The 21,732-nt window shown below is 43.9% G+C and overlaps 1 protein-coding gene across 1 annotated transcript in view; it reads right to left on the bottom strand.

Moving 5' to 3' along the window:
• The window catches only part of st6gal2a (ST6 beta-galactosamide alpha-2,6-sialyltranferase 2a), a 38,164-nt gene extending 16,830 nt beyond the window's left edge, over positions 1–21,334 (bottom strand). Inside the window, exons 1-3 of the mRNA XM_047600770.1 lie at positions 21,113–21,334; positions 5,476–5,529; positions 4,288–5,402 (exon numbers count right to left, since the gene is read on the bottom strand). Coding sequence (XP_047456726.1) covers positions 4,288–5,308 — 1,021 coding nt within the window. The 5' untranslated portion in view covers positions 5,309–5,402; positions 5,476–5,529; positions 21,113–21,334. The remainder of the gene's footprint in view (positions 1–4,287; positions 5,403–5,475; positions 5,530–21,112) is intronic.
• Between the last annotated feature and the right edge of the window lie 398 nt (positions 21,335–21,732).

The raw sequence follows: 21,732 nt of genomic DNA, 5'->3' as shown, positions 1-21,732 counted from the left end.
ATTTAATGGGTTTGTCCCATTTATATTACCAACACGTTAAGACATTTTGTGCCTGAGGGCGCTTTCATATCAGCAGATATTAAAAGGACCTACTGAGGATGTGTTAGCTAATTAAGGCTCAAACACATTTAACTTTACTTTAACTGAAAGCTTACATCACGTTTTTCCACGTGTCGTTTAAACTTCTGATTTTCAGTACGTAATTATCTCTGTCCTTCATTACCTGTTCACAGTTCGATGGATTGTGCTATTTGTGGCATGCGAAGCACTTGAACCACTGTTAAGAACACTTGTCTGCATCAAATGAGAAATGCCAATTCATAATGAATTGAGAATTTCAGTAGTTTCCTTAGATGTGTTAGAAAATTATATTACCATAATTTAGTCACACGGTTAAACACTTCACTTACAAGGCTGCAGATGACACAAGTAGGGACATTTATATGGGCTTCTTTCATGACACAAACCTAGTTGAAGGCAACGTTTGATTTGAGGCCAGCAAAGAATTCATCCAGAAAAAGGTCAAACGTGTGCTGGTCACAGCTTTTTAAAGATGTGAATTTTCTGATATAAAGAATGTTATAACTTTGGGTTAGACAAAAATGATTCCCTCTTAGGAAGTTTCTGTGTTTATTCTTTCACACATACTAAATCCAGAAAGGAAAATACTTACATACATATAACATTAAGGTTCAGTTTTTTGCAAATGTATTGAAGTGTAATTTCCAGCGCCACCACTAGAGGGTACCATTGTAGACCAAATTACAGCTGCAATGGCAATCATCTCATCTTCTACCACCACTTCTCCTCACTAGGGTCAATTTTGGAGCCTACCCCCGCTGTCATCGGTTGATGAGAGGACTATCAGCCTGTGCTACTTTACTGTCCATTGTAAAAGGAAAGTGATGCACTCTGAATCATTTCTTGACAGGCTGATGCTGCTCATCTACATGTACATGGAAATGAAAAGAAGGCCAAACAGGCAGAGCAGTTCTGCAATTACTGAACGTTGCACTGACAGGGATGTTCTCATCTCATCTTCTCTAACCGCTTGTCCTCTAGGGTCAATTTACAATCACCAGTTAGCGTTACAAGCATGTCTTCGAAGGGTGGGAGGAACCTGGAGGACCCAGAGAAACCCCACACAGACACAGGGAGGACATGCAAACTCAAAAAGTACATATTAATAAAAACATGAACAAAGAGGAGCACTAATCAAAGAGTCTTCAAGGCTTCAAGAGCACAACCAGACACTCCTTTTCAATTATGCAATCGCCCAAATAACAGCAGAGCTGAGTCAAAACATCCCAGAAAAAATCAATATTAACAAGCCTCAAATTGAGAATATTTGCTGAAAGGTGTTTTCATAATTAAGTAACTGTATTTTCTCCATCCCTTGTTGCGCTTGAGTTGCTGTTCACTCTGTTCACCACATGATGGCAGCCACGCATCATCACACGTACACACACCGACTTAAACACCATCACGAGTGTCAAAGCTCTCACAGGATGAACAAACCGGACAACCGAGATGTCCGCGAGCGCCCAAGTGATGCGGGTAAAGGATTCCCGTGTTCGCCGTTAGTCAGTTAGTCAGTCAGTCAGTCGCCGCCCAGAGCTGCATAATGATACAGTGCAGCCTTTCGGAAAGGACATCGGGATGAGAACAAGTCGACGGAGCGAAATCGATGCCGTTTGATTTCCTGTCAAAGCGAAGCCTGAGGATTAATGTAACAAGGCCGAGTTTTACCAACACGGTCCTGTCAGGCTGTTCAGCTGATAATCAGCTCCATGGAATTCATTTCATTTATGGAGTTGCATCAAACTAATCTTCCTGGACTGAATGTTTAAACACCTTGCTGCTGTTTTGACCTTGAGTCATCAGAGTGTCATCCGTGAGAGAAATCACGGATGACAAGTTTTTACTCGAAGCTTTTAATGTTTAGTGAATACTTCAAGTGTGACAATGCAGAACATTTACTCTATTTGTTTTTGGTTCATGGTTAATAATGTGACTCATATCCATGTGCGTTCCTTGATGGGCTGGAGTTCAAACATGAGACGTTTGGAAGTGATGACTCATTTTTCTTTTCCTTCCCAAACTCTTTAAAAAAAAAAAAAAAAAAAAAAAAAAAACCCTGGCAATCTGACCAAAAATGTATATCACAGGCTTTTACAAAATGCTGACACTATCGTGGTATTTTTGTTCATTTACAACACCTGTTTACATTTTCTACAGGTTGAGATAGGATTAAATGCAGTCGATTGACTAAGGATGGGCTAGTTTACTTTGATGATGAGTAAATATTGTAGAATAATCCCACACTAGTAGTAAAACAGATTTGCGTGGCACTGCCTGCTGATGTGGGTATCCGGGTACATTTATTTATTCATATTTGAACTGCCATGGCCACAATGTCAATAGCAGAGCGACCGGCTACCGTAATAATTGTAGTCTGTGCGCAACTTTTTTTTTTTCCCTCATTCATAAAGTTGGGGGCAGCTTTATCCAGGGGACACGTCGTCCAGAACGGGGACTGTCCCCAGAAATCAGGGATGTCTGGTCACCCTAAAAAACACAAAAACAAACCTCCGTCTTTAGGCACAAGTCTTCTCATTCTGCCGCTTCATGTTCAGTGTTCGGAGGCTGCTGCACTGACCCAGAAACACAAGTTAATTCTACTACGGTTTGTGAGAGCAGATGTAGGTTAGCATTACCTGCATGCATCTCATTTTCTGGGAAAGTTGTTTAGTCTCTTTCTGGGACAGCGTAATCTGGGGCAGCCTAGTGTCTACATAACCATGTAGCTGCGTCCAAATGCTTTTTAACAAACGCAGGGAAGCGCCGGTATGAACCTGAAGCCTTCTACATCAATTCTAGCGTTTGCCCTTCAGTTGAATTCACAGAGTTATGCATGGAAGCTATATGTGATGTGAAGGAGCCTGATTAGTTACCAGAGGGGGTTCTGCTTTTTTTTCCTAGCGAGCCATCTGTCACTGAGTTCACACTCTCCCCACTTACCAAGGAGCTGCCAAAAGTCTCTGAGAGCGCACACACACGCGAACACAAAGACATATAGCTTACTCGGCACACGCTCGACGCTACGCGCAGTTTGACGAGTTAATCAGCAAAACCTGAGCTAATGGTGGATCGCTGCACGTGTCGACGAGTATTTGTTGAATTTTGGAATTAAACATCGGAACAGGCTCAAGGAGCGAGAGATCAAACCATTTTATGAGCTAAGTTGGATTTAAGCCGCGACCGGTCCAAGGTTAGTCGGTTAAATGGTCGGTACATGTGCTTTCTTCTGCTTTTCAGTATTTTTTATTAAAAATTCAACATTTATTGGCTCCAACTCCGACAACAACACAAAAAAAAAAAAATTCAACACAACACAGAAATCACGCTGCCCGCCAGTGTTTCAGCCTGTTACAGAACAAGGCCGACACACCGGAGTACAAGGATGAATCCTCCTCTGGAACAGCGGTGTGGCTGTTTGCATGTTCTCCCTGTGTTTGGGTGAGACATGGTTAACTGGTGTTTCCAAATTGGCCGTAGGTTTGAGTGTGAATGTGACTGGTTGTCTGCGTTAGCTCTGTGACAGACTGGGAGGTGGTCGTAATGTTATGCCAGATCGGTGTAAGTTCGGTCGCCTCTAGTGAAACCACACTTTTTGCAGGAGTCTCACAAAAAATAGAACTGCTTCCATTTAAAAAAAAAAGAAAAAAAAATAGATTAAAAGCGCAGAGTTTCTGCTCAAATACCAGGGTCTCAAATAAATGCCCCGCTTACTATTTACACTTACTCTGTCGCCAGTTGCACTTTCGAATGGAATAGGATTTAGTGCTGAACACATTATTACAGTTCTCAGTGACTAATCCTCAGATTTGCATAACATTTTCTGTAATTTTTCCCTCATCTCTAGAGTTTAATTCCACTTGATCTGTCCCTTTAGAGTCAACAGGCCAAACTGTCCAATTTTACACATGAAATAACAAAATCTGACGGACTGCTACTCAGAAACAAACATTATGTTTTCCCTGAAAAGCTTTCCTTTATTTGGACTGCTTTCTACTTGCACCACCCAGAGATCTGCATAGTAAATTTATCTTGTGTGTCTGTTTTTTTTTAACCTAGTTTGAAAATACTACTGACCGCATGGTGTTTCTCCTAATGCCACATTCAGAAAACATTTTAATCGCATGGTTGGTATAATGTGACGAGGACATTGCCACTTCCTTAAAAACTGTTCCTTAAAATGCTTGCTTTTCTTTTTTTGCTACTTACCAATCTCTTTGCCCAGTCCTGAGCGCAGGATGGCACCGGCAGAGGTGACCACTGCGCAGGTCTTGAAGCTGCTGCTTTGGCCCCGCTTCCCGCGCATCTGATCCAGTGGCGACGACGGCACGAGCCGAGCCCAGCCGAGCGAGGAGAAGGGCTCCTCGGACCCGTCCACCGTCCTCAGCTGGGACTGGGCTTTTATTTGACACAGCAGGTCCTTGGCGCTCTGGTTGGTCTTGCGGCGGCCCCTGTAGGAAACGTGGTGCTTGTTGGCCCTCACGTACTCCTTCATGGCGCGCTGCAGCCGGGGATTCAGCATGCTGATGAACGCCCGCCCCTTCCACAGCCGCTGCACCAGAGAGGCCGACCTGGAGAAATAATACTCCTCCAGGTCGGAGGAGTCATCGCCGTCCCTCTTTTCTGTAGTCCTCATTCTGTTCCCCAGGTCTTCGTCTTCATTGTCTCTCTCGTCATCTACTTCCTCTCCACCGTGGTAGTGAGTGGTGCTGCCATGTTTCTGTTCATCTGTGACCTGAGATGTTCTCTCACGACTCCGGACGGCGGGGTCCGAACCCACATTCTCGGTACCGAAAGAGGACCAGGCGGCTAGGCTTTGCGGGTCCAGGTAGTCCTGGTGGTTCGCTTCGTGGCTACCATACACGGCATAGGGAGCACTGTTTGGGCTGTGGCTCGCCTCCAGGCTGCTCTCTGGGGTTGCAGAACTGGCAGAAGGCTCCAACTCTGGCTTGTCTCTGGGATGAATTGTAGTCAGCGGCAAAGCCTGTTCAGGTTGGGAGCCCAGGACAGTATGCTGCTGCTGCTGCTGCTGCTGCTGCTGCTGATGGGAGGCCTGTATGGAGGCCAGGCGACGTGTGTCAGGGTGCTGGGACAGCAAAGAGCCAGCAGAGGTCAGGGGCTCGTCAACTCGAGCATCCAGGAAGTAAGAGAGAAGGGCGAGAAAGAGGATAGCCCAAGCCAGCATTCCCACCAGCACCAGCCTCCGCCAATGCCTCATACTGGACTTCATTACCTCTCACTCACATCGACGCCTGTTCAGCCGGGCCCGCCAACAACAAAGCCCCGCGGCCAGGACTCAGCGCAGAGGTCAGCAGCTGGAGGGCCTGTAAAAGAGAGCGAGTATTTAAAATGCTCAGAAAAAGCAAATGGTTGCAGCAAAAGGTTTTCAACGCTCACCTGAACCGATGGCTCTATTTCTTCCTGCCCATGTGTCCACCAGGTAAACAGGACCTGGAAAAAAAAGAGAAGTGATACTAATGAGTGACTTTCGAAGCATCCACGTCATTTATGAACTATAAAACGACAAAAGCCTTCCTGGATTCAGCGGAATTTGATAAGAGTGAGAATAAAACCAAAAATGAAACAAACTTCCAACTTGTCAAATGTGGCTTTCTGGGCCAACTTCAATGAGAACTCAGAGAATGGTCTGTCTCTTCTTTTCCCCAACATGTACATAACAAATTCACGCTGAAGAAAATAAATTGGTAACAGGTTGCTTTACCCATCCTGAATCTAAACATTCACGAGCGCTATGGAAACATTTAATACATGAGAATAGGATGTTTTTTATTTTTTGAGCAGATATAAAGATTTATATAACGTTTGCTCATAAATATAATCATGACTTCTTATGTTAAGATGTATAGTGTCTACAGCTACTGTTGTTCATTCGCTTATGGTGCACCCCCAACCATGTCCCTGGAAAAGCTACATTCATCCACAGCTACAAGTCCTTGATTTGTGCTGCCTTCGGGTTAGAAACATTAATCCATGCAAAGCACAAACCGACACAAAGCCCACTCTCACCCACAGGTACCTCAAGCAGGCTCGAGTCTGGACTAAGGAGGGCATGCCACACGAAATCACTTGACTATATCAAACTAAAAGCCAAGCCAGACCGTGTCCAGTTCGTTCCTGCCTCCATCCACCAGAATCCAGCAGTGACGTTAGATATCGTTGACATTTATTTTATTTTTTTTCCCATGCGATTCACTCATCAATCAGCGAGGCTCCTTCTTTCAATACCTCTTTTATTCCGTTCAAGCTGGTCAATACATAAATCATAAAATGCTCCATTCTGACTACATCTGCTTTTCTTCTTCTTCTTTCTTGACACACTACTTCAGAAAACTTCGGCAGCTTCAGCACGACACCATTGTTTATTTCACTGCTCGGCTAAAAAAAAGAAAAAAGAAAAAAAAAACAATAATTGCAAAATAACACTATCATTATCTGCCTGACTTATTTTTGCTACAGCTCTGATAATACTCCGGTGTACCAAGCGTCACTCACTGATGGATTACAGAGTGAAACACACATTTATGAAGGTGAATAAATGACGCATTAAATTGCCTCACATTAGGAGGACTACTGCAATCCTCTCAACCACACGTAATTATGAGTTTTGGTCTCTTAATGTGGGAGCGTTTCTCACCGGAGAGACGGAGAGATTGGCAGAATGAGGTGGGAGAAAAAAGAAAAAAAGAAAAAGCTCATGAGTGTTGAGGCTTCTCTAGTCCTAATTACAGCTTCCTGTCTTTGTAGCTGCCAGGTCATGCAGAGTGCAGAAAAAGTGCTCTCAGGTGCTATGCTGCACCTCCCCCTTCCAAATAATAATAAAAAAAAAAAAAACACCCAGGGCTCCTGCCCCGAGGCCGCTCTGGGGGCCAAAGCTCAGCCGCTGACCCTGGACAAGCAGGAGGAAAACAGCTGGGAGCAAGTGGGCCAGAGGGAGCAGAGACAGTATGGGTGAAAGAAAACACACATCTGCACAAACACACACATCTGATCACTTTGTGAAAACTTCGAGCACGTTCCATCTGAAGCCTGGAGGCCATCGGCATGGGTAATGTGGTGCGTGGCAGTTTCGTCGTCACCTGTTCCACTGGGGTTGAGTATTATTCAGTGGAAAATGTGTCATTTAACACCTGGAAATGAAAACAGCCGCCCTGACGTCCAAAATACAAAGAAGACAACAAGGAAAACATACATCTGGCCAGCGGCAATGTTATCAACAAGCCAATGTCAACTATATGCACCACTGCTCTACAAAACCATGCTGTGTGTTTGTGTGTGTGTGCGTGTGTCTGCTTGTATGTGGACGGTCTTGAGGCATGTTTTTCAAGTGCGTTTCCTAGTTGTGGTTCACCTGTTACCAGTCAGTATTTGTACTTCTGATACTGTGGTGAAGCAACATCCGCGTGGGTGTAGGACAGAGCTGGTCTTGTGAGTAACTCCCAAAGAGACGAAACGCAAGAAAAAAAAGATGTTGCAACATGGCAAAGGGTGACTAAAGGACTTGACGGTAAAATGGTGTAGGGACAGGAAGTGGTAAGAATCAAAATTCAATCTGACGTGATGTGAAATAAAATGACAAAGAAATATGTGCACCAATGTGACAACACCTGCATTGTGCAATGGAAGGAAGAAACACAAGAAACAGCCTTTGCCCAAGAGACAGAAAATTGGTGCACATGCACAAACACGACCGTGATACATTCTAACTCAAGTTAGCAAAATTAGTTGGCGTGCTTTTTCGCTTTCTTTCTGGTTTTCACTCGTAGCGCGTTGAGCTGTCACGGCCACCACTAGCTTGCCCTTCAGAGAAAGATTCGGACCTCATCCGTCAGCTACTACTATACATCTACAGAGCTGTATAGAATTAGGTGAAGCGTGTAATGATGAAGTGGGTCAACAGCCACGACTGTGATGTAGTTTTTTTTCCTTTTTAATAAATGAGTCATTCATGGAACCCAAGGCCATGTGTTACAAAGGCTAGCTTTATTAAACCATTACGCAATTCACAGGAAAGAAAATAAACTAATTGCCACATTTGCTGAGACAGAATTGTAGCATTTTTTTCATGTTAAGTGTTTGAAAAAAAAAAAATCACATTTTCAGTTTATTTCTCATTAAACTTTCAGCAGGGGCAATATTTATATACATGCATATAATAAATTGAAAATATTTCGTTACAAATTAAGACATTTTTAATGTGAAATCCAATGTCCCTGTGGTTGGTTTTCATCCTGTCATGCAAAGGGATGATTCATTATTTCATATTGTGGCACGGGGTAAAGCAGAAGCACGTATTTTGCATAAATTAACAGTGACAGAACCATTGAGGAAATTACAGATTACAAGGTCAGAAACTTCAATTAATCGCCATGGAAACGCTTGAGGTCTGGGGTCCTGTCTTGGCACATTTCCTCCTCAACAGAACTCACTGAATCTTTTGACTGGTACTTGAATCTGCTACTTGGTAATTTCACTGCTGTGTAATCATCAGAAGCCATTTATATTCCCATGCCATGCTGCTGCCCATTATTTTTTCTCATCAGAGTTATATTGGTGCATTTAGAATCGAACACAGGGTTTTTTGTCTGAGCGAGCTCAAACACCGGAAGAACGGACGAACAGATGGATTGCTGTTCTGCCAGTTATGTGTTGTAATTTGACTGCTACGCCAGGCTGTTGTGCAGGTGCATCCAGTAGGCATGCTGATTTTTGTTAGGTCTCGTCTTTCGGTGCCTTTGCATCTATCTGTGTGATTCAATGCAACAGCTGCTGTTGTGTCTGCTAGGTGTGTGTGTGTGTGTGCGCCGGGCTATAAGGTGTCAGCTGTCAAATGAGATATATCTGGGTGCCCGTCGCTTGTATTATTAAAGCCACAGTTTGGGATTTAAAAATAAAAAGGGTACTTCTGTTACAATCAAACCCTTGCTAAACAAGATCACAAAATACTGATTCGTTCTCGATGTAGTACACTTTAAACCTGGTGTCTCAGGAAACATCCCCACTCTGCAGCACCGTTAGCAGAGTGTTTTACGACAAACACCAATGTAGTGACAGCAACAGTGTAACCAGGAGCAGACTATTTAACAGACTCCCCTAGGCAAGTGGCTGCGATGCATCGAGTGCAGGACCACTTGATTCTGAAGCAGAAGTATGGCGTACCACACAGTGGGAATAAAAGAGCTACAAATCTAGCCTGGGCTCCATGAATTCTGGATTACCGCCAGGGGTCGGGGAGAATTAAATACCATGGGTCAGCTTTTCATTCCCATTACCCACATGGCACATTATTTTAGTCGCTCTCATGGCAAGTAGCACTGACAGCTCTCATCGGGTGGGAGGTGGCGTGCACCTTGGGCAGGTCACCGGTCTATCGCAGGGCCAATTTGCAAAGTAAACTCTGTGACATACAGTGGAGTGAGACGGAAAGTAGCAGAGCCGTAACGACGAAAACAGTGTTTGTTTGTCCTGTGCAAATGAGCCTCATGGAACACTGATATTGGTGCGTATATTTGAATCATCAGGTAAAAGTCATCTCATGTAAATAGGGTTATACAAAAATGCATGAAATAGCCCTTATTACTCTGAAGGACACAGACAGCATAATCTGCGTACGTAGCCTACGTTGGTGCGAACCATTCACACTTGTGCACTGGTCAGTCTGGCTCGCTGTGTAAAAAAAAAAAAAAATTAGTCTTTTTTGCCAGTCGGGTTCATTTTTTCTTCTACTTCCTGCTTCTCTTTTAACAAAGGTGACTGAAAGTTCGGCCAAATTTCACTGTATGCGAGTCACACAAATGTCTGTAACTCCGAACCTTTTGAGGCAAGCGTTTCTCGGTGTGTTCCCATCTTTATTGATCCAAAACAATCAATTCGAAAACTGCGGAGATGGAGAAGAAGCTGCAAATAGTAAAGCAGAAACACGCTACTACGAAGTGGACCAATCACAGCTCAATCACAGACACTTGGTGGATAGAATGCACTCTCTTATCCCTGAAATGTATTAAACACAACACTAACAGTCTTAAGAGTCTTAATCTCTGTAGGGCAACCAATCACAGCAAGTAGTAAAATATAGACAGAATATTTATAGCTCCATCTTTTTTCTTTTTTTTCCACATAACCACATACCTTGAGACTTAGCATGGCCTGCTGCAGCCTGCTGTAATATTCGCAGTGTAGTGAACTCCAGCCACTATTTGACTGCCAGGTAAGCACAAGCCTTGGGGGAATACTGCCGCACACCATCTCACAGAAAATCCACTTTACTACGCCTTGCTGAGGAACCAGTGTGGAGAGCTCAGGTTATGAATACTTTAATCACAGCCACCTTGAGAAATCTCTCATGTAAGCTAATGGAGGTCTCTGGAAAGGTTCCGGCTTTGCAATAATAATGCAATGGTGACATGAAATCTACAAAAGGAGAAAAAAAAACTGAAATGCAGAAACGCATTCTTTATGCCTTTATTTAAGCAGAAAACAGACATGAATTCACAATGGGTGGGAAGAGCCTGATAAGGCTAATATAAATTAATCTGTGGTGTTAAGTGCTGGGATAACAAGACAAAGAGCCTCATAAAGAGACAGCAAAAGACTGAATTTGAATGGAAAATTAATCACAGGCTGGTACTGCAACAGAACCTGATGTCCTTCTTTATTCTGCAGTCAGCACTACAACATAAGTGTGCACATTTTATTTTATTTTTTTCCCCAAATAAAACACAGACCAAAAGGCTCGTTTCTCATAAAATATTGAACGCTTCCGAGTAGAGTTCACGTTCAAAAAAAATGTATAAAGCCCGTCTCCTTTAATATTCACCTTGTTTCACCTGCATTAATGCAGTAACTCGTAGATATAAACCAACATACTGTGGGGTTAAAAAAGGCAACAAGACAGGGTCCACTTTGTGCAACAACCATTCGAAGAGCGAACCGCTTGGTCTGCGGAGACATTTTACATTTTGGAATACGTTTGTGAACACATTTGAAATTCCAGTCCAAGTCTCCCAGGATTATGTGAACAGAGCATGGTATTAATGCAAATACAGCATGTGCTCTATACAGGGAGGAAAATAGATTTTCGACCACTAAGGTATAACATGAGGGAAACTGAAACAGAAGTGGGTGCTGGGTGGGTGGCTGCACCTTTACCACTGAGACCCAGAGTTATTTATGAAATTGAGCATTTTTTGGGGGGGGGGGGATTAACAAATCGACCAGGCGCTCAAGTTTGTTTCAAGGTGGCTGATATGTGTTAAGCTGAATGTCACATGGTCAGAAACCGTCTCACCCTACACCTGCATGTGTCGATTGTTCTGTGATTTTCTCTTTTTTTTTTTTTTTTGACATCCTCTTCAGACTGTGAATGCACAGCTCTACAGAGGTGAGGGACGCATTGTTCTCGGCGTTTCATTCCACATTTCAGCACAGCCGCCTGGGATCGACCGCAAACACCTTCAGTTTCTGACGCGGTTGGACTTTGTGTCTTCAGAGCTAGTTCTGAGAAACCATAAAATGGCCCTTAAGCTGAAGTGCTTGTCCAAGCGTTTGACAGCATCTACAGCAAAGTCGGCTGCCTCCCAAGATTTTTCCACAGTGGGAACCGTGGAATAAAAAAAAAAAATTAAAAAAACAGGGAGAAGGCAGCTTCTGAGAATTGCTGAAACAGACAATCCCACCATCAGACTATCATCACACTGTTCGGACGTTCCATTCCAGATAAAAAGTCAGCCTCGCACAAGCACTTCTGGAATCCAAGGCATCTTTATAAAGACATTTTACCTGCATTGTACCTGAATGTGAGAAGCATTGCGCACTGTGAGTACAGATAAATTAAGAAAAGATTATTTTATCTCATCAACAAATCCAGTTCCAAGGAACGTCCACGACGACCTTGATGTAATCGGCATTTATGAGTTTCCCTTGAATTCCAACTTTAACTTTTATAAACCAGGTTTGAAAAGATGATCAAACAATAGTTTTTAGATCTGCACTGCTGAGCTGGTAAATGAATGTTGTGAAGGAGGTAAAATACAAACTAAATATTAACCATCTTATAAACGCTTTGCTTTGTTCTCAATTATGCGGGAGGCACGTTGGTGCGATGGTTAGCTTCCTCCTTCCATCCAAAGACGTGCAGGTTAGGTTCATTGGTGATTCTAAATTGGCCATAGGTGAGAAACGTTTTGTGTCTCTCTTTGTTAGCCCATCTAAGGCCACACGTTCCAAAATGATCTTTTTTTTTCTTTGGCATCATTTCAAGAATTTCTCCACAAAGATCAATCCATTGCACAACCGTATCTACTTGTAGAAAGGCTGTAGTACATATCCCAGGATTATGTGTGATGCTGTTTCTGCTACAGAGCAAAAAAAAGTAGAAGAAGAGGCGGAATATGCGCATCACCCCTGTGCGCTGTATACAAACATACGGTCTTTTACGTCAAAGCAACAGTATAGACCCCTTCACAGCACGTAAACAGTGTGATGTATTTTGAAGGGCGGGGCTTAGCTGGATGCAAAACATCTCAAACATGCTAGCCTGTAAACACTAGCTAGCATATCCCAACGGACTGTTTAGGCTGGAATTGATGAGGAAAACGCGTATTTTAGAGAATATACCAACACATTCACTCCCTGAGGCCGTATGCGGTTTCACCCGAACATTGTATTGGAATAAACGGGGCCTAAAATGTGCTCTGCTGCAGGTCCACTTTAAAGTAAGGATTCCACTTGGAGGTGTCGTTACTCACCGGTACAGCCATTGACATTTTCCATATTGATATTAGCCACTTACATAATATTCAACTGTAACACATCCTGTTATTTGTCACACTGCTTACTACTCCTTGTGGTTGCAAAACAGAAAAGAAAAAAAAATGACAAGAGGTATCAGGAAGTCCCTTGAAGCAGTGAAGTGTGAAAAAAACAAGCTCAAAAAAAAAAAAAAGGGCCGAGACCAAATGAACCACGTCATTCTTTTTTCACTTTATGAACCCCTGCTGCAGGTCTCCCCCTGCTTTAGCCCCAGGAGGCTATGCAGTTATTACCATGTGGGACAGCAGACTTCACCCAGCGTAATTATACTGCCAGGAGCTGAGCTCTCCGAAGGGTCCACTGAACTTCATCCCAGCTTTAAACCCCAAAGTGCAGCTGTTAAAAATAGCTAATAGAGTGAAAGGTACATATGCCCATATAAAAGAGCAAGTGAAGACGGGAAAGTGATCAAGTTAAAACATTTGTTTCTCTATCCAATTTTCTCTTTTCTTTTTTTTTTTTCATTTCATCTGTTGTTGCTGCCAATACATTTTCACCTCTTTGTTCGAGAGAGTTGCAGAGAAACAGCATGGGGCTCATGATAGCATCTTGGTAGAATCTTTGTTCTCGCAAATAGACGGAAGACGTATATAATCATTCACTTCCGAGGCAAACGTTTAAAACTCTGGTGTTAAAACCTTATAAATAAATATTTAAAATTAACAATCTTGTCCTAACCCTACAGCTTCTCTGCCGTGATGACATAATAAAAGGCTTCCTCGTCTTGTCACTTCTGCAGCTCACCTTCTCCTTCCCCCACATCTGCCTTCTACTGTGACCTACATTTAGATGTGATGCTGTGCGCGCAGATCCAAGTGAAGATACCACTCCACTGACTGTATATGCATCCCTGTGCGTTTTGTTCTAAAGTCGGTCATTTTAACGTCAAAGTGTATTATACTGTACCCACGGAAATATCTGAAATCATATAGCATCCGCTCTTTCATATTGCCTGCCAGTCTGTGCGCGGAAACGTGACTTCCTACCAGCAGCAGAATCAACCAGGTCCTCACTACTGGTACCTAGCATGTAGAGCTGAGAACACACTGCAGGCAACAGCTCAGCCTTGCAAATTCCTGCCCATCACAAACCCTAAAGCATACATGGCAGCACGCATACAAATGCACACCTAAGCACACCATGATCCGCCTTGAAAACCACGATATAAACACAAATAACCACAAATACAAAGAGGGAGGATTTAAATTCCAGGTTCTTATGGCCGCTTAATGGAGGTACACACACACTTAAAAGGCCTGGTATGCCCAATGTTGTCTCACTACGACTTGCAGGGGCTTGCATGTGATGCATGTCCACACAAGTGCTACTCACCTAGTGTGATCCCATTGCAGTGCCACTATCTTTGACACAAGACAGCACACAGCCCACATTTTAAAGCAAATATACACATATCAGACATAACATTATTACAATTCCTACCCCTGAATAGGTCTGCCTTGTGCCTCTAAAACAGTTGTGATTAATCAGGGAACGGACATGGGTCTTCTGAGGGTGTCCCGTGGTGTCTGGCTACAGAGTTTTATTAGCGGGGGGTCTTTGGGTCGCGTGGGTTGAGGGGAGGGGCCTCTGTGGATCATCCCACAGATACTTGATCAGTTTGGGTTCTAGTGAATTTTTGAGGTCAGGTCAACACCTTGTGCTGCTGTTCATGTTTATTTTATTTGTTCCTAAAATGTTTGTGTGTGTGTGTGTGTCTGCAGCTGCATCCTGCTGGGTATGAGTGTCACAGCCATGGGGCAGGGGCGCCTGGTCGGCTCTAGGTGGGTGGTACATGTCTAAGTAACATCCCAGCAGAACATTGAATTGTCACAAAATGGTCAATGTTATTTGCTTCTCCTGTCAGTGAGATTTAACGCCGTGGCTGATTGTTGTATTAGCAGTGAAATAATAATCAAATGAGCTTTTCCACAGCACATTATCTTTTAAGCCGTATCCGGAGGAAATAGTTTAGAGTTGTTGGGTACAGCTTCTCAGAAGTGTATCTTCACTGGTTTCCTTTGCATTGTCGTTTAACTGAGTTGCACTGGGTTGTGGGGAGTCTGCAGATGACTAGAACATGCACATATCACCACAGCTTATCATGCATCACTACCTACCTGACTGTGTGAGTAATGTGGAATCAGCTTGTAAATGCTCTTAGGCATGTCTTCGGCATTTCTTGTAACTTATCTGCCAATAAATTCACAAATGTAACCAATATACATGCCTACAATAAGTATATATACAGTAAGTGGAGGATTTATTGGTCCAGCTCCATCTCTAAAACTAATTTATAAAATACATACGAGCAAAACTGGCATGCACAAAACGAACTCAAATGATAGCATAAAACTTTGTTTGTTACCCTTTATTCATCCCATCATGGGGAAATTCGTTCTCTGTATTTCAGACACGTAGGCTGCCCCTACCCCAGCTTTGGCCACTCTGGATCAAAACTATGGCACACTATCATTCCAGCTTTGGAAAGTTGAAACAAACTCGGTTCGTTTAGTTCTCAGCCAAGTTAAGAACAAAAGAAAAAAGAAAAAACGTCTGGCTCTTGAGCTGCCGCCAAAACAACAAGGTGAAAGATGCAAATGTGCAGTCCGGTGATTTACCTAGATAACAACAATATGTCTGTGTCCCTGTGAGTGAAGATGCAAAAAAAAAAAAAAAAACTATAAGCCAGTGTTCAGTATTTTGGGAAATGATCAAAGAAAAACAAGCAAGGTATCTTTCATCCCCATTCTCTCGTGGTGGTAACAAGATCAGGCTCATGAGGGGAGGCTTCATGCTGCTGTAATATCAGGTCCAGAAAGGTCAGACAAGAAGGCACTGACTCCATTAAAGACTGATCCCGCTGAGGCAGATTAGGTCTGTCCTGTTCCCTTCTACCCTCCTTCAACTGCATCACTGATTATATCACCGGAGCTAAAAAAAAATGTCTACTTCTGCAAAGGCGTGCTTAGAAACTCATTAATCTTGCTCCGAAGAAGCAACTACGCTCCGTGATGGCCAAGAGGCGCAGGGGAGGCGGAAGTCTCTCGCACGCACACCTGTCACTGCCCATCTGTTAAAGAAACTTCACACCTGATTCCTAGTGCACGGAGGAGACAATACTATTTGCATGCAGCACCTACATTACCATATACTGAGGCTGCAGAAAGGAGAGAAGGAACCATAACACCGACGTAGCATCTGGACACATAAAAACACAGGAAAGGTTGCCGCACTTGACAATTAGGCCCCTTTCTACCAACGGGGGCGCCGTGTGAAGTGTTCATGCACCTTGTAATTACCACAGCAGAGGATGTGTTTCATTTGAAACCAGAACTACTGAGAAAACAAGCCTCTGACTCATTCAAAGCAACGAGGTACCAGACAAGAGAAAGTCACCGTCCATCAGGCATCCGCTGGTTTGTTCCACGTCTAAACAGGCAGCACACTTGAAAGTTTAGAACTCACTGCGCTACACTCAAAAAAAAAAAAAGACACTAATGTTTAGTCTTTAAAAAGCAAGCTCCACTTTAAGCAGAAGGGACATCTGATGAAAACACAGGGCCGGGAAGAGTTGAGTCATTGTGACCTTCTAAGCACATCATCTTCTGATAAATCACACAGGCCTGTTCTTGATGACAGGCTTTCACGGCGCGGAGCCCTCTTGAATACAGGCTGCCAACGGCAAGGTCCTGTGAAGGAAATACAGTTCTACACCTCATATTATGGCCCATAAATACAGCTGGGAGTGCCAACGCCCACAGCGCGCAGGCGATTGATGAGAAAAAGTAGAGAAAGTCCACTTAAAGCTCATTTGAGTATCTGAGGTTGAAAGGACGCAGATGTCTACGTAATGACACAGCTGTCTGTAAATGCTTGCACTCAGACTGTGCGATTTGTTAACCTACAGTGACTCTTACTCAGCCCGTTACTCAGTTCCCTTAACTTGGAAATATGCTTTCATTCACAATTAGGAAGAGAGAAAATAGAGAGTTAAGGAGCTGCCAGGAACAACACTTCTGCGTTTCGGACACAAAAAAAAAAAGGTACAACACCGCAAGGTTCAACGCATATTCCGGCGACTGAAAAAGCTACAGACATGGTTAATTCATGTCAGCATTTCACACACAGAATGTTCAGCTTGTTAGAAAGAAAAAAAAAATATATATATAGGAAACTCCCTCGAGAACAAGCCCAGTAATCTACAGCTCAACCACCATTTTCCGACAGCTTAACTTCTGTATATCTGTCTGCACGTCGCCACTTCCGTCTAAACACAGACTAAGATTAGCAGTCTGTGTGAGCACTACAGTGAAATCTACAACACAAAAAGTGTCCCCGTCTAGGAAGCCACAACACATGGAGCAGCGCACCATATATCACACACACAGAAAGCCGCCTCGACTACACCCCCCTCCACCCCAGGAAGTTTACAATGCTGTGAAGACGGCTAATTACCACAGACCTCCATGTGTTTCTCATGGACGGTCCGGCCTCCTCTCACACACTTACTCAGCCAGGAGTGAGGGGCACAGCTGGTCTTGATGACTCCAGCGCCGCTGCTTTTGAAGGCTGAGCTCAGATAACTGCTGGTCTGGTCGATTAGAGCACATCTGAAATTACACCTTCACCATCCCGGAGTGCCCTGCCCACGCTCCTCCTTACTGTATCTCAACGTGTACAGTCTGGAGGAGGTTCAGAGGTGAGAAACTGAGGAATAAATATTGATATGGAGCATACCAAGGACCTATTTCTTTCTTTAAATTGTATGTAAAAGCACATTTCCCCCCAGGGACAATACAGTTTGAATCTGAATCTTATGCAACGGGATTAAAACAGTGTGAAAACATGCGATGGGAGATTAACGTAGACAATTATCACCTGAATCTGCAACTCTCCTCTGTGTCCCGAGGCTGTGTAGCATGTTGCGGGTTTTGTTGGTCTCAACACTTTCAATGTGCTATTTTTGGCCACGTGAGGCACAAAAATGCTCTAAAAACCCACCGCGCGCAGCCTACTCAACACCAAAACCCTGAATACAGTTAGAGAGTGTAAGGCCTCTTTACGCTCTGCGAGTTTGAGCCGTTAGGAAGAATCGGAAGAGAGAAAAGATGGTGCAATCTGTTGTCACCGCTCCAAATCAGCGATCACTTCTGTGGTAAACCCGCAACCGTAAGCAGATTTGGAGCTGTCGATCAAAGACAAGTTGCCTTTCGGCTAAATTCGCGGCATTCAGAAATTGAGGACCTTGGCCTGCGAGTTTGACTGAGGCTACAAATCCATAGCTCAAATCAGAACACGTCACAAAATGACGCAGCAACAGTGGGCAGTCCAGTGGCACGTTGCCAGTATCAACACATCTCACAGTCCAACTTCCTCAAAATGAATGGGCATGCAGTACACTTAGAGCGGTGTTGTTGCATGGTCTTAAAAGCATGATAGGTAACAGACCACTTATGAGATCTAACGGATATTTCAAGGAGCACTTAAAGAAGTCCAGCTCAAAAAAACACAACTCCAATGTGTTTTCCTTCGTAACCAATGGATGCTCACATGACAACTTAACAACTTTTTTCATGCAAACCTAAAAGGTCACAACGCAACACTGCGCCCACCCCTCTCTCCCCATGACCAAAAACATTTGTTATTTAGAACCCTTCTCATTTTAAGCTGACACATTCTGACCTCACTCTTACAATCGGTTGTATCATCTTATACCGAAATCAATGTGACTGTTCTGAGCAGCTCAGATACTGCAGTGGTGCAATATTAAAAAGGTGCTTCGCTGTGCAGCTCTCCGACGGATCGACTGATGCACATCTGTTTTCCAGAGACGGGAAGCCTGTATCCCTTTACGGTGTCATGCAGACCAAAGAAATGCATCCTTGAACGTTTTCTGTCCTGGGCTCTGGTTTCCATTTTAACCCTTGAGAGCGGCATCTAGTCAATCATTGATTCAGGAAATCAGTAAATGCAACATGAATCACTTGATCGACTTTAACTGTGTGACACGAGATAGCAGATTTTTTTATTATCGTTGCCTTGTTTGCGATGCTGGTGGCTGCTTGCTTCCTTTCAACCTACTGACTAAACTCATTTGTTTGCAGTGCGAATGAAAATTCCCCGTGTTTTCACAGAGCCGCCAGGCGCTGATCACTACTCTAATTTATCCTTGTTTACCCCTTCTCAGCTGGCTGCATCTGCGCGTCCACATGCACTTCTGTGTACATCAATCCCGCAATAACCACAAAGGTAGCGAGGGGAACAGATAAACCGCGAATCGAAAACATGAACATGTGGGATTATCCCAGCGTTTCGAGCCCGATGCTCACAACGCAGGAAAAAAACAATTATCTCCACAATTTGCAGAATGAAATTCGCAGTCCTTTCTTTCAGGCACTGTGCATGTTCCTCTATTCACGGAAATGCTCAGCAATAATGGATTCAGTCATTAATTGTAGCGGGGTCTGTTCTGAGTGGGCGTAGATTTTCCCGGTGACAAGCTTGCAGGTAAGAAAAAAATATCTTTAGAGCTCGACAAAGAATTTGTGCGTCCTTTGATTTCTACAGAATCCCTCTTCTGAGAGAATTATCAGCCTCCGAAAGAAGAAATAATTAACTACATTTTGATCGAGAGGATTGTTTCGCTGAGGACGCACGAGCCGGCGTGGAGCGCGGTTCTAAGTTGGGCAGCTTCGGTTTCAGTGTGGCAGGATAAAAGTGGGATACTGTTCGCAGGCGCCGAGAGAGCAGCACACCTGTACTCTGCCTGCACATGCGTAGGGAGGGCGGCCCGTTTGAGACAACAAATATCCAGCTGCAGAGACAAAGAGGTGTCAGCCAGCCAGCCAGCCAGCCAGCCAGACAGCCAGCCAGCCAGCACACTGCTGTGGCCAGATGGTGTGTGAGAGTCACAACCTCGTCACCCTGTCATCTACAGTCAGCAGACGCCCATAACCACGTTCAAGAAGTTTCGTTAAGGAAGCTTGTTATAGCAACGATTCACGCACTGCAATAGATAATTCTGGTGAATAACTAGGTTTGTACTGTGACCCATCACAGCTAGAGGTTAAATGGCACGTCTCTGATACACTGTCACCACAATCTGGAGAGCTGAAATCCCCCTCACTGCTTCCTCTTTACAAATTCACAAACAAAAAAAAATGCACTGGAGCACAAGGAAGTCAGAACGTGTGCCCCTTTGTGTGTGTGCTCTTATTGTAATAAGTTTCAGACTGCTCCCACAGTCAGCCAGTGTTCATGAAGGGTGATGTGATCGTGATGTGATAGTGACATTTAGATAAGGCCCCACTTCTCCGAGTGATAAACTTTAGTCGATATCAGACAGCTCACGGCTCCTAAAAGACATCGCACTTCCCAAAACCCCTCCCACACACACACAGACACACAAAGAAAACACTTAACTGCTCTTGACACCTCTGTGATTCCCCCTACTTTTAAATGCACCGCTCCCAATCACCTCAACGTAGCACTTGTGTGTTTGAATAAAAGTAAGGATGGTGGTGCTAGCTCGGACGGGACAAACAAATATGAAAGTGCTGTGGAAGAAACTCTTCTGCAATATTCCTTATCAGACATCTAACGCCTCAAACGTGTATCTGTTGACTCTCATAGCAGGTTGAACGACATAGCAGGGTGCCACCATTTAAATTTGGCTTGCTTTCACTGGTGCCCTCACGTTGGACCTGTTTGGCGTTTGTCTCCCGCATGTGCATCAGGTTTAATTATAACTGAATGCTAAGAAAACGGCGAACCTCTACATCTTCTCCTCAAGTTGTAGAGCAGGCCTGGTCTCCACAGTCAGCTCTGAATGAACTCTGAAAAAAACAAAAAACACAAAGAAGGCTCCACGGTGCCCGCTGAGGAGAGCAGCTCTGCTGCGTGTTTCAATAACGACCCTCGCATTTATTAAAGGTTTATGTATTTTTTTTTTTAAGAGCAGCCCAGTGACCAAAATGAGCAAGCTGTTAAATCTGCGACGATCTGCTCAGATAACGATAACAGAAAATGACTCCCCTCTGCGTTTTCATGCTTTAGCTGCGCAAACCCTAAATACCGAACCGTTTCCACACGAACACCGTGCATGCACATCCTCCCCGTTGTGCCGCTCCGCGTCCTGCACAATGCGCGCCGGAGCGGCAAATGCAGATCTGTGTGGAAACCCCACGGAACGCGAACAAAGCCTTACCTAAATACTGTGCCTGTCCTCAGTGCATGCTGCTCCTGGTGCTGCTGCCTCTGCTCCTGGTGCTGCTGCTGCTCTCCGGCGGTTCATTTTTGTTTCTGTCCGCCTTGTTGCACAGCGAGCATGCGACCGGATTTGGATCGCCTGTGCTCTCCGTTCACTGAAGACATCCACTACTACGCCGAGCCGAGTGCTTGTGTTGTCTGTCACATTGTTGCTGGCCTTTTTCTCGCATCCTCATCCGATTGTTGAGGGGCGGAGTTAGAGAGACGTTTTTTTTTTTCTTCTTCTTCTTCTTCCAGCGAGACGATGAGGACGCTTTTTGGCCTGGAGGGAAGGAAGGAAGGACACAAGGAAGGAAGGCAGGAATGTAGATATGAGAATTTGTTTTTTTGTTTTTTTTAAATGAATAAATAAATAAATAAAATCATGTCAAATACAGAATGAAAAAGGAAGAGTGAAGGCAAGGTGATGAAGACACTGCTTCGATTGCTATCATCCTGAGTATAAAGGTGAAGGAAGAACTGTTCAAGTTTACAGTAGAAATAAACACTCTTACAGCCTGTAAAGATGTTTGGGCTCAATTTATATCAAGACTGAAAGCTATGCACAATCAAGGGTGT

This window comes from Mugil cephalus, chromosome 12 (genome assembly GCF_022458985.1).
Source record: "Mugil cephalus isolate CIBA_MC_2020 chromosome 12, CIBA_Mcephalus_1.1, whole genome shotgun sequence".
Taxonomy (NCBI): Eukaryota; Metazoa; Chordata; class Actinopteri; order Mugiliformes; family Mugilidae; genus Mugil; species Mugil cephalus.
This window is presented reverse-complemented; position numbering and strand designations above follow the sequence as displayed.